Source organism: Archocentrus centrarchus, chromosome 23, assembly GCF_007364275.1.
Source record: "Archocentrus centrarchus isolate MPI-CPG fArcCen1 chromosome 23, fArcCen1, whole genome shotgun sequence".
NCBI lineage: Eukaryota > Metazoa > Chordata > Actinopteri > Cichliformes > Cichlidae > Archocentrus > Archocentrus centrarchus.
Window position 1 is genome coordinate 9,250,528 of NC_044368.1, and position 17,558 is coordinate 9,268,085.

The following is a 17,558-nucleotide window of genomic DNA, read 5'->3' on the forward strand; positions in this document are numbered from 1 at the left end:
GGGGGCGGATTCAAACCCCAGCCTCTGCAGTACCCTAATAATATATGGGTTACCTTCTAACTTGGTGAGCTAAACCAATGCCCCCATTCATTTGTAGTGGCTTAACTAACAGATTAAAAAACAACATTCCTCTAAAAATGGTCAAGTACAAGGACTGGATTGAAAATAAGTGAAAAAGCAGCCAATGCCCAAAGAAACACTTTGAAATACCTTCAAAAAGCCTGGAGACCTATTGCTCGAGATACACTTAAAAAATTACACGAAAGTCTGGCTCCTTGGACACAAAATATAAAGTGAGGGGTGGCTCAAGAATTTTGCACATTACTGTCATTCAAAGACACGAGTCTCACAATGCAGCAGCCTTAGATGTACACTGTGTTTAGTGCCAATTAGCAGGTAATGAAAATGGCCAACATAACATATGCCAAACATTAATGTTGTCACTCTGCTCATGTTTGCACGTGCATGTTAAAGTTACCTCTATACAGCCTTACAGAGCCATTAGCATGGCTGTAGAGTCCTAGTCTTGTTATGTTGCCTTGAATTTTATTTGAAACTAATAAAATCCAAAAATTACTGCCAGGGACATGGTACACAAGACAGCAGCTGGTCTTGTGTGCAGCTATAATGCAATTTTTAGAATAACTGCCAGCAAGCCAGCCATAACAGCAATTTAACATTGTTAGCTTGAGTCAAGACAAAGTATTAACATGCCCAGATGACCTCTTTCTGATCTGCCAAGGACTAGACTCAACAGCCGAAAATATGACTGAGTCAGTGTCTGTACTGCAACAAAGCAACTCATCATGCAAAGCAATCTGCCCAAAATGATGTTTTGGCACTTTAAGCAAATATATTGGCCATCAGATTCAAGATGAATCACGTGCAGTCAGTACTTTGGTCCTTGACCTTGGACTCATTTATTGTAGAATTAAATAGATGAGATAAATGAAGCTGTAAATATTTCTCTCCTAATTCACTAAAAGCCTGCTTAGGGTCCCACTTTGGGGAATAAAGCCCCTTCCAGAAGCTGGGCAGTCACTGTGAGGCGGTGAATGTCATGCCCATTAAGTGCTCTAATGCCAACAAAAACACCGTCCCTGTAAAACACCGTCACCATTAGTAGCTACTTTATTAAATCGGATACTACGTGTACAGAATGACTGACTGAAGGATCTGCCAGACAGCAATGTTAATGTACCTCAGGGAGCCTCTCAAGGTTGACGTAATTACTGCTGTGTGCATCTGCGTGCATTTAATGAAACCCCATATGACCCATGTAGGAAGCCATTCACTTAATACCTTCCACATTGTCTGCATTGTTGATGCTTTTTAAATCCAGCTGAGTTGGTTGACAGTCAAGACCTGGGCAGCTTGTAAACTAGACAGATCTAGCAACGATAAGAGTTAGAGATGCACTGATTGCAGTTTCCTTGGCCGATTCCAGTTTTACTTTAAATGGGACCTTCTGATACTGATTTTCCTTCTAAAAACTGACAGCATATACAAACAAAAGTGAACTTTTCTTAAATGTAATACATTTTCATAATAAAGAGATTATTAAACCTGCCAATTTCCCACAAACTCCAGTGAGTTGTAGGATCTTCTCTTAAAAAAACTGAAAATGCAGTGCTCTACTACTGGACAAGTTGAAATGATTAACTAAAAGGTTAAGGCATGTCTGCGTCGGTTTCACTCTTCAGACCTGAATGCTGTATTTTTGATATAAAGTCTCTGAACACATTGACGAAGCAGGCGTCCTAACTCAAGATGGTTAGAGAGGATGCTGTTGGAAGCTGCGGTGTCCTGTTCAACGACAGCATTGCTTGATGATCATTTGGCACGTTGGCTCACGCCATTTTATCATAATCAAGCCATAAAGCAGGGTCACCGCTGCAAGCAGCTGAGGCAGTAAAACAGCTGTCACCAGTCAGGACCTAGAAATGAACAGTACTGGTGGAAACAGCAGTGTCCTACTGAGAAGCACGGCTGGCAACAGGATGGTCTGTTAATCATTTGAGAGGATGGCTCTGACTAATTCATAAGTCATCATCAGAACAGCAAAGAAATTTGACAGCACATGACTCTTCCTGCTGCTAGACTTCGTCTCCACCATTTCCGTTCGAGGTCATCTCCAAAAATGAATGTAGGTGGGACACGTCTTCATCAGAGGAGTAAAAAAAAAGCTTCATTTAAAATTCCCACCTATCATTTGATCTGTAAATTGGCTGTTAAAAAAAAAAAAAAAAAAAAAAAAAAATCGCTTTTTGTGTTTGTTGTTCTACGATTCAGTTTTTTAGTTCCAGCTTCTCTGTGACTTCTTTTTGTTGCCCCCCCCGGTGCATCCAGCTGATATCAGAAATTTAAAAGCAGTCACAAAGTTGATGCAAAAGTTCACATATTTACCTCGCATCACTTTGTTTGTGTCTTTCCAATAGTACCTGGGCTCAATGTTGGTGAAGGAGCTGAGGGGGACGGAGTCCACACAAGATGCCTGCGCCAAGATGAGGGTAAAGCTCAATCCAACACATTTTATTTCTGGTATTGAAGGATCAACCCAACATCAGGACAATTTTGATCTATTAAAACTCATCGAACCAAATTCAGCATGATCATAAAAGGTATACTTACAGATTCAAAACCAAACCAAGCCACCTCTCATCTGTAAGCAGTTAGCATGAGTGCAGGGTCCTCTGGTTTTGTTATCTCTGCTTTTTCCTCCAAAAGACTTACGGAACCTTTAAATCTGGGACACAGTCTGAATGCCCTCACACTCTCACTTGAACTTAAAATATCATAGCAGTGGATTAAGTATGTTGAGGGATTTATTTTTAATATCCTTGCCTGGGTGGTTTGATACCTCACAATCCTCCTTTTACCTCTAATCACCTTATCTCCTCCTCACGCCTTGTGTCATTCTGCAGCTCACTTTTTTCCTTATTACTCTTTTTCTTTGTTCCTTATTGCTGTTATCTGTGCCCTGCTGTCCGTGTCTTTCCTTCCATATTTTATTTGAACACTGACTCTCTCACTCCTCTGGCCCCCGGCTCTCACCCTGAGCTGTTGCAGTGTGAAGAAGAAATTTAATATTCATATGCAAAGCTCTCCTCTTCCCTCTTTTCTTACTTTCTATATTTACAGTGTGTCACCACCACCAGGGGGAAATTTTTCTTCTGCTTCTCTTTCCTCAGTTTTACAAACCTTTGCTGCAACTGTAGTTGTAATTAGGTGCAAAGAAATGCACATCATATTACCCCAGCTTTTGTAACACTGTTAATGTACCAGTCTTTCATCCTTCCCTCCACAGTGGAGGTAGTTGTACTGTAGATGTTCAAAATCTAACTTCACTGCCAGTGAAGCAGAGTAGAGCTACCTTAGTCAGCTTTTCAGCACTACCTGATACTGACAGGGTTGAACTGCAGCAGCAATGTGCAGCAAGAGGGGAGCAAAAAACAGAACAAAGACAAACAGATATGGGATAGCAGGCCGCGTATTCGACAAGGGAGGAGAAAGGAAGGACGGGCTGTGATAGGAGTATGGATACTGAGAGGAGGAGATGACAAGCAATGAAGAACACAAAGTTATTCAGAGAGGGCAGCTTTGAATATATTAAATCTTTTGTCAGGTAGGATGACAGCTGGGAGGGTAACGCTGACATCACTGTAAATCACAATTCTCCACAGCACCTCTCTGCATAATGAGTTCAGTATAGGTATGTAATCACAAGGAGTGAGGAGAGATATATTCTCAGAGCCTGATATGACCTAAAAGTTAATAGACTTATTGAATTGTGTCACTGCCGTGTAGAAAGGTAGTTTCTGAATTATATTATTCAGTAAGTTTCCTTTTTTTTTTTTTGCTGTGAAGAGGTGCCACTAGAGGAAATCTTCAGTAGTTTGTTGAATTGACAAGTTTATCTTCAGGAACTGCCTCCATAGTCATTGCTGCTTTCCCTTTTTTTTTTTGTCTCTACCTTCTGATTTTTGCACAAGAAGTCGACAGAACAAATGAAGAAAGTGCCGACCATCGTGCTCTCCGTGTCCTACAAAGGAGTGAAGTTCATCGACGCCACAAATAAGGTAATGCACACCTGTGAGGTCCAGTGTAAATAACACATGAAGTATGCATGAAGCCTGCGCAACATTGCAGCGCTTATGTCTGCTCTCTTCTGTTGCAGCCTTGCTGATTTACAACTGTATGTATACAGAGCACAAACAAGCAATAATCAGGATGAGCTGAAAGTCTAGAACACCCTAAAACAATCAACTCAGTCCAGTAAATGTTTAGTATTTAATTTTTTCACACTAGAAAATCTCTTATTAAACTGTTAGAATGGGAGGATTTGTTCAGGTGATTCCTGTGCATACACATAAGACAAAGGCATCTAATCCAATTCAGGTGAGTAAAACTGCTGGTGAGGAACATGATTGGATTCTTGTCTGAAAAGCTGAAGATAAGAACTTGCACTACACAGAGCACGCTCAAGTAGGTCATCCACAGAGACAGTTTTAGATATTAAAGTTATCCAACTGTGATGACAAGGAGACCAGCTGGTGATGCTTACCAGTTAATTAATTTTCTTTTTTAATCCAAGAAAAGTTTCTGTGTTTAGTAATTCAGTTCTCCAATTAGTCACGCAGACATACTTGTGTCTTCTCTTGGTCCTGCATTGTTACAGAACACAGAAGATGAAATGTGTGGCAACTGCTTCTACAATCTCACACTAGAACTCATTTTGCATTGTGCTCATTACACCTCTCTCCTCTCATCTGCCAGCGTGGAAGGGATCACTATGGTCAGACTGATGTACATTTCACACAGTAGAACCCAGTCTCAGGTGTGCATGCCCTGGAAAACTAAAATAGAGGCTGTATGAAGATGTCCGTCACTACTGCATCTGTGCAGATTTTCTTGAAAACAATATATCCATCCATCTTCTTCCACTTAATGGTCATGGTGGGGGGACTGGGACCTAGACCAGCTGTCATAGGGTGAGAGGCAGGGTAACAAAGAGACAGACAACCAGTCACACTCACATTCACAACTATGGTTAATTTAGAATCACCAATTAACCTAACCCCCTCTAAGTGCATGCCTTTGGACTGTGGGAGTAAACCGGGAGAAAACCTATTTTAACACGGGGAGAACATGCAAATTCCACACAGAAAGGTCCCGACCAAGGTGGATTTGAACTCAGGACCTTCTTGCTGTGAGGCAGCAGTGCTAACCTGCCACAGTGCTGCCTAAAAACAATATAAAAGACAGTTAAATATCCAATTATTTGTGGATGGAAATTACCCACTCTTTGGAAGAATACTTCTTGTTGCATTTTTTTTTTTTGGCTACAGCGGCTTTATGAGCAGTGGAGGGAGACAGGAAATGGGGGAAAGATACAGGGGAAGACACACGGGCAAATTGGCGACGGGCCGGGACTCGAACCCGCGCCTCCTGCACCGCAATGCGGCATATGTATGTGGTCGCTGGCTTCACCACTAAGCCACCCGGGCACCCCATGAAGAATACGTCTTGTTGACACCAATCTACCGCTTCATGTATAAAAAGCCTTCTCCAAATATTTTAAAAAGTAGAATAATAAGAATCTGTGGTGTCCGCAACCATCCTCCTGCATGTCTACACATGTACTAAACCAAGAACGACAGACGGAAAGAAATAGTACTAAGTACTAAATTTACTGTATTAAGAGGATCAGAGACACTAAAAGGGATTCACCTCTTCAAGTCATTTTAAAGTCATTAGTCTCCTGTGTTTACCTGCTGTGAATGTACCCAAAACAAAAACTACAAGGAGAGGATTCCTCCCTCAACCTAACCCAAGTAATCAATACACCTGTTTATATACAGTCAGTGGCCAAAGACAGCACTATCCTGTATGACTAACCAAGCATTGGATCGACTGAATGTTATGTAACTTCTTTTTGATTTCTCTCAAGGTGAAATCACCTGCACTGCATTTTTCTTTCTCTACAATATGTTGTTTTAATGTTCTTTTTTTAATCCCCCTTAAAAAAAAAATAATAAAAATTCCTCCCTTCGTCTAGATCAATGTTTAATACGGTTTCAGCATATTTTCTTTTAATAGCTCAAAGCAACTTTTAACTTAAACATAATGTTTACTAATGTTAGCCCCTGCTAAAACTTTCTCTTCGGGCTTTGATGTTTTATAATTCACAGCGCTGAGATGTGCTTTAATTAACAACACAGAGTCTGAGCGTTCTCCAGTGACATTACCGGAAGACAAATTCCAACTCAGTGACTCCAGAAAACTCTGAAACCAAAAGTGTACTACAGTGATTATGATTTTGAGATGAATAATGAATCAAATTTGTTTTTCCATGAAGTGGAATCTACAGTCTTCTCTGTGCGCCTCTTTATCTTTCTGCTTATGTTCTCTCTTATTTTCCCCTCTCTCTGTAGAACATCATAGCAGAGCATGAGATTCGTAACATCTCGTGTGCAGCTCAGGATCCAGAGGATCTGTCTACATTTGCCTACATCACCAAAGACCTCAAGTCCAGTCACCACTACTGCCATGTCTTCACTGCTTTTGATGTGGTCAGTACCGACACTGCTGGGCTTACAGGCAAACATCAGGCTCATTGTCCAACCTCACATTCTATTTGATTTTGCCATCTTGTCAGAACCTGGCCTATGAGATCATCCTGACACTCGGACAGGCCTTCGAGGTGGCCTACCAGCTAGCCCTACAGGCTAGGAAGAGCGGCCATGGATCATCCACACTGCCTGAGAGCTTTGACACCAAACCCAGCAAACCTGTCCCCAAGCCCCGCATCAACATACGCAAGTCTGTAAGTAATGCTGCTGCACAGCTGCACTACTGTTCAAAGAGAAAATCCATCCCCATCGAGTTCCACATTAGGGAGGCCACATGCTTTAGATGGTCTGCACTGGAGGACTTTGGTCTAAAGTGAAACAAACTGATGACATTTTTATGAACGGGATCCTCAAAATCTTTATAATTTATGAGTAGTGCAAAAAAAACACTTTATTCTTTGCTTCTTTCTACTTGTATACAGTACAGAATCAGTTTTGTTAATGTTCATTTGATTGGGAAGGATTTTCCCTTCAAATTTAGTGTTTTTTTTCCCCATTCCAATAAAGCATTCCTATTTTCACTGGAATCTGTCCATAATTCCATATCAGTCTCTCATCCTCACTCATTCACATCATTTCTGAAACTCTAAGTTTGGTTTACTAGCGCTTTTAAGAACTGCTTGTGTTTTTTTGTGTACGTGTGTACGTGTGCTTTGGCCCAGCGGAATAAGCGGCAGAGGTGTAGGTGGATATTTGATCTTCTAAGCGTCCACTCGGTCTTACTGTCCCTGTAGTCTCTTACACACTTGGCTGATTGATGATGCCTGTTTGCATAAGGCTCCAGGGAGGCTTGCCTGCTCTCTCTGGATGTGCAAAAGTGTGTCTGTGTGTGGTTTTTTTCTGTGTAAGAAGATAAAGAATTCTCATGTGGAGGACTGCACTATAGGGAAGAGCTTTCCGTTCATGTGCAGTAAACTGTTTGAAGTAGGGCTGGATATTGTAAGAAATAAATACAAATGCTGATATGCAAATGCTTTGATGGTTTAAATGATAAGTTGAGGAACTCCACTTCAGTTGTGTCAGTGCATACAGAGAAAAAGAGGGAAAAACCTCTTGTCTCAAACCTGCAAGAATATACTTGAATGTAACTGTAATGGATCTAGAGAAAGATGATGGTTAAGGAGAGCAAAGTGTCACATTTTCATGTCTGCAAGCAGATATCACACAGCTTCTTACACTGTGTCTTTCTTCAGTCTGACATCCACTCCAAGGAAGGTGGTGGCTGGCTTTATAACAGCTTGGCAATGGCTTTAGTCCAGCTTGCAGCACCGATTGGCTAAATGACAGCCCTCCAATAGGGCTTATTGGACAGATCATTCTGCAAAAGAAAACACTGCTTCATGTCTTGATTTAACTCGATAAAAGGGGTGATTCAAACGTCTGCGCCCAAGCAGTAAAATTGCTTGTTTTAGGGAGTGGGGGAACTGAGAGCTTGCACCAATGCACAGTATAAGGTAAATAAATAATAATGAACATTCCTTTGAACACTGAGCCATGAAAAGCTACTCTAGTAGAGTCCAAAACTAAAAATCTGAAGCTGAAATGGGCTTAAAAGTGTTTATATTGATCCATCGTGCTTCTAGTGTACTCAGTGTGCTCTTAACGCTTGTGTAACTTATGCTGATACATATAAATGATGGTAATCAATACCCAGCCCTAGCTGTTTGATAACAGATACTCAGGTACCATACACTATCATACCAACCTCAACTACACCATCACAAAGTCTATCAATAAACCTGTCACCCTTCCATGAACCCCTTGACAGACCATTAAAATAGTCACACTAACCCACTCTGCACTCACTTCCCTCCTCCACTGACAAACACCAGCAAGCTCAGCAGCACACGTGTGTGTGTGTGTGTGTGTTTCCAAAAGGCCTGGTACAGAGTTATAGTTGCTACTGAAACATTACTTGGACCAAATTTACATACTTGTGAGTCATGAAAAAAAAAAAAAAAAGATGGTGATTGAGGGGAACAGCAGTTTCATAGGAATGGTCTCACTTTCTAAAATTAGAGTGAGATGTGAGATGGTGAGGAAAGATGGGAAAGCAGAGCACATGCACTATTTGTGTGTGGTCCTATGCCTACAGAGATGATGGATGATGGCATGTGTACACACAATCTGCTTAGTCGGCAACCATTACATTAACCATTAATTGTCTTTTTTCCTGCCTGTGTTCATATATGTGTGTGTGGTGTAGTTAATGGCTTGTGGCGTGCAGCAGGGTGAAGATACTGCAGGATTCACTTAATATTCCTGCCACCCGCCAGCAATGTTCCCCGTCCTGCAGAACCTCTAAAGCCCATGTCCTCTAAAATACAGTTGCTTTGTTTCTTTGTGCACAAGTACCAGTTACTCTACCCCCTCCCATTGTCATTTTCCTCGCGTGAGCACATCGGCTTGTAAATCTCCCTCAACATCCACTTAACTTTCACTTAGGAAGGTAAACTTGTCTGAACTGACTGTCATTTGTAACCAGGACTGGCATGTTACTATAATCTGTAATCTGATGTAGCTTTTGAAGCAACAGATTTCATTTTAGATAGTCTAGAATAAGCTTGGGCAGTATCAGACTTTAACAATGTGTTTAGAAGTCCTGATGGCTGCGGAAAATGAAAGCTGGTGATTGCGACTGCTGAGGACAACATCGCAGGACTTGGTAAAACTCTACCCCATAGACTGTATGTAAAAGATGGACAAGGCAATTGTGGTGTTGTTCATTGGTTAGCAAAGTCTAGTTAAGTATTAAAGTATTTCCGCTGTTGCCATTTGTTTTGTTTGTTTTTTAAACCAGACAGATCTGACTGAGAGACCGCTCACTGAGTAACGACTTGTCAGTCACACCCTAAAGCTTTAGCCTTCATTTTGTGTATGTGTTCAATAATATTTGAAACTAGAGACTGGGACTGTAAATTAATTAGGAAAGTGTTTGCTGAGGTTATAGAGTAAGTCGGGGCATTTTCTCATAAAATCCTGACGTTGGAACTCCAAAAGTGCTCCATCTATGTTTTTAATACCATATTTATTATGCCTGATGATAAAGATGTGAGCCAGCCAACAGATTGCCACCTATATATTTATGACCTCTTCCAAACACGAACAAGCAAGCATCACCACCCAGATGGGAAACTGTGCTAAACAGGATTTCATGGCCCTTAAAATGGTGGTTCATTTAGCTGAATGGACCATCAGAACTACTGTTCCCGACCTGCAGGACATTTAGGCAGGTTAAGGGCTAAGAAGATCCTTAAACAGCCAAGTCACCCCAGACACTCGCTTCTCCCTGCTCTCATCAGGGCGGCGTTACCGCTGCCTGAGGATTAAGACTGAAGGGTTGAAGAAGAGTTTTCCATCTGCTAAACTGGACTGTTATGCACTATATAAAATATTCTATTCTGTTTGACTTGCACTATCCCATGCCATGCACTTACTGGCACAGCTGCAATAACATACCCTTGTGTAAATACCAATGACTAGAATTCTATTTTTTATTTTTTTTTTACCCAGACACAATATTATCTTGTGCCTTGATGTGTGAACTACATATTTTATTACTTACTATTGGCTGCAGGTAAAAAATACATTTCACTGTGCATTATCGTGTGTATAACTGTGCATGTGACTGACAAATTTTTGCTGGAGGAGTTGATCAGTAGGCTGAACTACTTTACTTTACTTTTACTTTAAGAAAAGGTTTAAGAAGGACATTGTATCCAGTTTTCTGCCAGTGAGGTTATTTAGCACGCTCGAGGTTTATAATATACTTTTTAGATCATGTATACTGGGGGTTGGGGATGGGGGTTAAAGAAATGTCATGAAGTTATAAAAAGATAGATACCACCCAAGCCTAGTCTAGAAGTCAAATTTTTACACTTTATTTTTTAACAACCGTAAAAACATCTGGAAATTGGCTAGAATTAATCCTCTCTCTTAGGCAGAATTTGTCGTGAACCTGGAGAAAAATGTATCATTCAAATAAACAGCCTGAGTGGTAAAGATGCTTTCTCAAAGCTTTTTTTTTTTGTACAGTTGCTGTGGCATATTCATACTGGTGGGAGTGCTGTTGCCATGCAGGAGTTGCTATATAAGTGTGGCGTAACATTGCCTTCTCGAGTTTGAGTTTTGCTGTGTTGTAAGTCCCCCACTGTTTCCAGGGCAATGAATTTGCTGCCATGTTGTTGCCATGGTTTTTTGCTTTTGGTTTTAGACTGCTGTTGCCTTTCCCTGTTGCCATGTAGCTGCTCTGTCCTCGCTGTGGTTTTTGCCTTGCTGCTTTGTTGCTTTTGGTGCTGGTGTTGCTGAGCAGGCTGACTTTGACTTGTATATGACCTCTGCCTCCCTGTAGGTCATCATGCCCCCCTCCAGCCGCTGGTCACTGGGCCACATTTACACCCCTCACCGGCCTCCTCTTCACCCTCCTCTTCCTCCCTCTCGACTCTTCCATCTTCCTCACAAAGCTCAGTCACAGGTCCTCCACGCTTTTCCTTCTCTTACCCTTTCTTTTCACATAATTTTTCCATTTAGTCAAGGGGAAGGCGCCATCTGTAAGTGCTTCCATTTTATTCTGTTGCATTTATTCAACTGACTCTACACCCTTGTGCGTTCTGTTTGCAGTGTGTGTGTTTCTTCATTTACTACCCCATGGCTCCATATCACTTTTAGCAGCACTGGTATTAAAAAGACAGCCAATCTTGCAAAACCAACCCATTTTCATAAGTGCCTCAGTTTTTATGTGTCCGTCTGTACCAGTTCAGCCTCTGGATAGAGATGCACTGCCTTCTTCTATGTGGTGCATTTGAGACGATAAAGTAATATAAATAAAGCATTTCAATCAATAAACAGTAACGTTGAGTAATTGGATATATGAATTGGCTTACAGTAATTGGACTGAGCAGAGGCATGGAGGATTTTTGGTGTGATTTTTGTTATGCTCATTAAAGGGGCTACCTCCTTCAGAATTCTACTCACTCAATAATTACCTCGTGAAGCTCAATGTGCTCCTTTCTTTCTTTTTGTTAAGTTTAGTAAGTGCTTTGAGTTGCTGGAGATTTTCATCATTTATGACCTTTAATGTCCCACTGTAGCTGCTAGCTACAATGAGTGTTGTCAGTCAGGTTGCAGGTTGTGCAGCCTGATCATTAAATAACTTACATTTTCTCATTTGCTTACTCTTTCATGGCTCAGTCACACTAGAGTAAAAAATAGATTACAGCCTCCTTGTGTCTACAAAAAAAAAAAAATTGGTGGTTGCTCAGTGATTGCACTGAATTTTTTTTTGCATTTAGTGAGCAATTGAAGCTGGCTAGTTGAGCATGAAACACGCTCCACCTCTGGGTGACTATTTTTGATCACAGGGTGACTGCACAGGTCAATTGGCAGAAGGTAACCCCTCTCCACACCATCGCAGTATGACTCAGAGTGACTGCAATCACTCTCAGACAGATTAACGATGGTCTGCAAATAACCGCCATCTAATTTATAATCCGACTGCCAGCATGTTGCTGTGACATATAGCTTTGTAATAAGGGACTTGACTGAGCTGGTTGCCAGCTGGTTGTATTCTGGTTATATTCCCATATAAAAAAAAAAGGTAAGGTTGCCAAGTGCCTATACCATTTTGTAGTTAAATTTCCATCCTGCAGCAACTACATCACTATTTGTGGAGGAATTTCTGTTCCAAATCTATGAGGTTCTGGCTGGACTCTGAATGTAAGTAGTTAATGCAAATTTCTGTGTATATAGACAACAGACAGCAACAGATTTGTGATTTTCACCAAATTCAAACAAGTCAAATCAAACAAATTGCTTGTAATTGCCAACTTGACTCCATTCAGCTGCAAACTGATAGCAGACCAGTTCAGTGTCATTGCCAATTTATCTCTGCCTTAATGTGTCAAGGTCACTGAGTGATCGCAGACATGATCCCAGTCTTTAAAGCAACAAGTTCAAAGGCAACAAGACTAGAAGTTCATTGTACACAGCTGTAATCATTTTAGTTGTCCAACCACTGTTTTCCCTAGTTTGACTGTAGCATTCGAGGCTACCCTTCATTTAGATTATTCGCAACAAGCAAGTGAGGTATTCGTGCAAATTATTAAATCAAATGCTGGACTGAGTGGCCAGCTGGAAAATTTTAAAACACTGCCCATCCTAAATAACCAGTACTTCAAAATGAGCTAAATGTTTAAATGCACTTAAAACCACCTAGGTTCATTAGTTTCACAACTAAATGCTTGCAGTGAGCTGCTACTGTATATTTGGAGTGTTTTCACTTTTGACCCAACCTTACACTCGCCTAGCAACATCTTCATCTATCACACAAAGCACTTTTATAAAGGGTCATTAAAGAATGACTGCTGTTCCACAGTGCCCATAATGTGCCAAGAAATTATTCAAAAGTTCAATAGCCTTCTACTGGAAAGTGCATGTTTTACATCAGTTTGGCTCAGTGACTTTGCAGAGCTAAATCAAACATTGAATGCCCCAGTGGTATTACTTCTTCCAAGTTTTTCTTCCACCTCTTCTGCAGAGAAAAAGAAAAAAAAAAAGATTTCTGATATAAAATTCATTTTGAAGGCAGACAGTTCCTTCAGTGGCTTCATGCGTGGTTGATGAATTTGATACTGGTGGTGTGCTCTGGATGAGTTCCTTACTGAGCACGATGATGTGATGCTGCGAGATTGAAAGTGTGTCTGTTTGCCCTAATCCTGTAACCTCAAAACAGGATTATTTGGTCTTGCTCTGGCCGTGTGTGTGTGTGTGTGTGTGTGTGTGTGTGTGTGTGTGTGTGTGTGTGTGTGTGTGTGTGTGTAAAAAGGAGAGGATAGCGTACCGTATGAATATTACAGTTAGTTTCAGTACTGTTGCTGGTGCGGTGTGTTGAGAAAAGATAACAGAAACATGGCTCCGTTAGTGCACCGCTGAGTTAATCCAGTTTACTCCGACAACACTAAGACACCTTTCAAAATAGATCTTTTTTTTGGCTTTATCATAAAAATGTTATATATGGGGATGCAGTTAATAATTTGCTCATACGTTTATAATTCAAGTTTACAAATACACATATTCCTATACGCTCACCTCCATCTCCCAAACAATCAGAAACAAACCAGCAGATTGGTGGAAAGCCACCCTCGGCAGTAAACATAAGCCTCTTTATTGCTGCTGTGGGGTTATTTTTTGATTGTTTGACTTGTTTCTCATCCACCACAGTAGCTTCACGGTTAAAGACAGAATCACTATTAAAACTCCTTAGATCTACAGGAAGTGGCTGCTCAAAGATGCGCTCCCTCAGTACGAACAAGACCATGAAATTTATAGATATGGAACAGTTAACTGTAAATTTCTGACTATGTTCTCAGTTCTGCTTTCTCATCTGCATTATTTTTCCCCGCCATCTCATTTCTCAGCAAGCAGCAGATCCTCCACCTCTACCATCTCATTCATTCTCCTGTATCACTCTGATTTCACCGACTATCAGCATGAAATAATATCCGAAAATTGCTCTTCAAGTCAGTTTATAAAACTAGGACACAGACGTTTGCATTGTTTGGTTTGAAATCATCCAACTGCCAGTTCTGTAAAGATATAAAATTTAAGAAATAATTTGACCATTTGTCCTGCTTCTTTCTTTCGGTTTTGTTTTTCTAACTTTGCTTTTCGTCTTCCGACTCTTAGATGGAGCAGCCGTCCATGGACCAGAAGGGCCATGCCAACGTGCCGTGGATTGTGGAGCCAGGTCAGGAGGCCAAAAGAGGAGTCAACACCAAGTACGAGACCACTATTTTCTAACATACACCCGCCTTGTCCACTCCTGTGTGTGTGTGCCTTTCAGAGGTTGCCCTGTACCCGGGCCCCGCCCCGGAGTTGGGCACGAGCGACGCACGCCGCCGCGTCACCTCACCGGCTGAGAATAAAAAAAATAAAAAATTAAAAACATCTCGCCCCGCCCCCCGTTAGTCGAGCCTGTCCACTGCATGATGACGTTTGGCGCTGCGTTGTCTCTCTTCTTTCTTCTTGTCTCTTCTCTCTTTTATTTCTGCTCTCCCCCCTCTTTGGCCTGGGCCACATCCTCCTGCCTGCAGGGCTGGCGCATGACCTTTGAACCCAGGGCTGTGGTGCACTTCTGTCTCCACCTGTAGGGGGAATGGTCAGCTCTGTTTTTCCACTTCATGTTTGTTGGTCAGTCAGCAGTCAACCAGTCGGTTATTCTGCTTACAGTATCTTGTTTTGTTTTTTTCCTTCCTGTTTATGGGTGCAACCATTTGGCTTCGTCTCTCTCCTCCTTTTCTCCTCCAATTGCCTCCATCCCTCACTTTACTATTCATTTTAGCCCCTTTGTCCAACTGCCCCTGATAACTTGAACAAGACAACAGTGTTTTAGCTGTCTCTGAGCCCGTGTGGGAGCTGACAACGAGGAGGGATGTTGTCTTTACATGACACTTGGAGGAAAATTTAGACTTTTTAAACAGTTTTTAATCAAGAGGAGAGCTGAACTTTGGGGGAGGTGATGTAGCAAAGTCTAACTTTGACTCAAACTGGTTCATCCAGCAGGCTACTAGAATGTATTTCAACTTTTTGATTCTTTATATCAGATTATTTTTTGGAGATAAACTTGTAAATTTCTTTGACAAACTATATTTTAAACTTGACCTGTGATGCAGGAGAACCTAGGTGAAACTTTGCTTTTCTAGCACCTTTTTCAGCACATGTTTGTGTATATGTTCAGAATTACTTTAATCACGTGGAGTTTTTTTTGTTTTGTTTTTTTTTTTTCCCAGCCCATAAACCTTGTTTTATTTGGGGGAATAAATCTTGTATGTAAAAGGTTTAGCATGTGGCTTGTGAAACGCATGGTGGCCATTTTGGATTTGCTGAGCAGGGGGGCCAGTGGAGAGGCGGGGTGTGAGGGCTCTCTCGATAAGTGATGTCATCTCATTTGCAGGGCAATGCCGGATGCTCATGTCTATTACTGTGGAATGCAAAGAATGTAGCCAGCCTAAACATGGACCTTGTCACACACACAATGCAAAAAGGACTACAAAGGACCCTCTTGTTCACTTTTCAAAAGGACTACAAACATGGATGCTACTCCAGTGTTTAAGGTTGACTACAAAATTTTAACATCATTCATTTACATGTTGCTTGACACAGTAAACATTGGACCAGCTGATATTCACACACACACACACACACACACACTAACAGGACTGCATCTTGACAGACAACTGTCTGCTCTGAATGTACACTTATATGAAAGCAGCCTCAACTTTCTGCAACTCCAGCAGGATCCGTTTTATGCGCCCAACTGGGAGGCATGACCTTCGAACTTTTGGCAGGTCAGCATCTCCACGGAGACTGTGAGTATGGTTACAGGGCATGTTTAGGTAATAGACGGTGGGCATGTGTCAGTGTTGGCATGAGTTCCACAATGTCTGGCTGGCTCTTTTGGTCTTTTCTTTTTTTTCTCCTTGTTGTTTTTTCTTTAATGTCAGAAAATAATACAGAGATATATGCACAAGTGTGTAAATGACTAGCTGCAACACGCTCAAGATGCAACAGGTGACTCATTATGGATGAAGAGCCTATGTGAACAAAAGCATCTGGCGTCTAAAAAAAAAAAACAAAAAAAAACAAAAGTATTCTATTCGTATTGCCTGACATTTTAATGTTTAATATGAGAGTACTATATTACCATGAGAATTATGATTATACTTGTGCAATTCTTGTCTACTGTTGTCTTAATGTTACATTATTTTTCTATGATATGCTGAAATGAAAACCTTGGGCCTGAGAATGATGGCAATCCTTTAACAAAAAATTAAATAAAAATCTGAAACTTAGATGGTCATACTTGTACACAGAGAGTGAATGTCGCAGGTGGCTAGCTATCTCTTAGGTCAGGTCAACTCTCCATCATTTCTCATGGGGCTCTACTCTTATCTAGCAGATGTACTATTTTAAAACGCAGTATTACTGTATTATTTGGATGAGAAATCATCCAATTATAAAGTGTAAATAGATATTTTGCCAACTCATTGTTCATACATGTAAAAGAGAAAAGAATAAAGGATTTGCAGTAAATGGCACTGGAAACATGGTACCAAAATAAAGGTTGGACATTAAAAAAAAAAAAAGTGGTAGATTGTAGAGACTGTATTTTGAGTGAAGACTAACATGAATTATTTGGTGACATCACTGCTGACCAACTAATGTACATAGGCTTGGGCTTCCAGCACACTGATTTTTGTAATTTTGGCCATTATTTATATCCTTGTAAATCACATGAAATAAAATATGACTTGTACAACCATATTTATCCTTGGGATAAAGTTGTTATTAAATCACCCCCCCCCCCCCCCCCCCCTTCCCCCACCATCACTGGATACAAGATCTAATACCACAGTAAACTTACTGATGTGCCAATACTGGCACCGCCTGCCTGCACAGGTTAAGTCGTAGGCTGTGTTCAGAGCATTATGAATCTTATATAAATAACTGTTTTGTTATTATTAAATTGAGATGTCCTATGATATCATTTCTAATGAGCTCTTCTCTTGGTTTTGTTCAACATTTCAAATATAAATTCACACTGATGGGAGTTTTTTGGCATCCAGTGTGGTTAATAAATCAGTAGAATATTGATCGCAGAGCTCCCAGAATCCCCCCTCCACTGAGTTTGTTTTTGCTTTGCAGGAAGTTCCTCGCAGAACCCCGGTGGATTATCCACACCTTCAGGATGTGAGAGTCACTGAGGTCTCAGGGCAGTCATGTAAAAGGAGTTAGTGATGTGACAGTGAAAATGATACGAGACCACTGGAGAAAAAGATGTTGAGTACTGAAAGTGACCAAGAACTGGTGGAGTCTTATTTGTTTACAGTCACTCTTAGGTCTGTAGTGCAACAAGGCCATGAATTAAAA

The 17,558-nt window shown here is 40.9% G+C and overlaps 1 protein-coding gene across 1 annotated transcript in view; it reads left to right on the forward strand.

Moving 5' to 3' along the window:
• anks1b (ankyrin repeat and sterile alpha motif domain containing 1B) overlaps window positions 1-16,952 on the forward strand; it is a 251,122-nt gene extending 234,170 nt beyond the window's left edge. Inside the window, 6 exon segments of the mRNA XM_030720755.1 lie at window positions 2,439-2,510; window positions 3,993-4,079; window positions 6,435-6,572; window positions 6,659-6,826; window positions 14,316-14,407; window positions 15,583-16,952. Coding sequence (XP_030576615.1) covers window positions 2,439-2,510; window positions 3,993-4,079; window positions 6,435-6,572; window positions 6,659-6,826; window positions 14,316-14,407; window positions 15,583-15,631 — 606 coding nt within the window. The 3' untranslated portion in view covers window positions 15,632-16,952.
• Window positions 16,953-17,558: the final 606 nt, after the last annotated feature.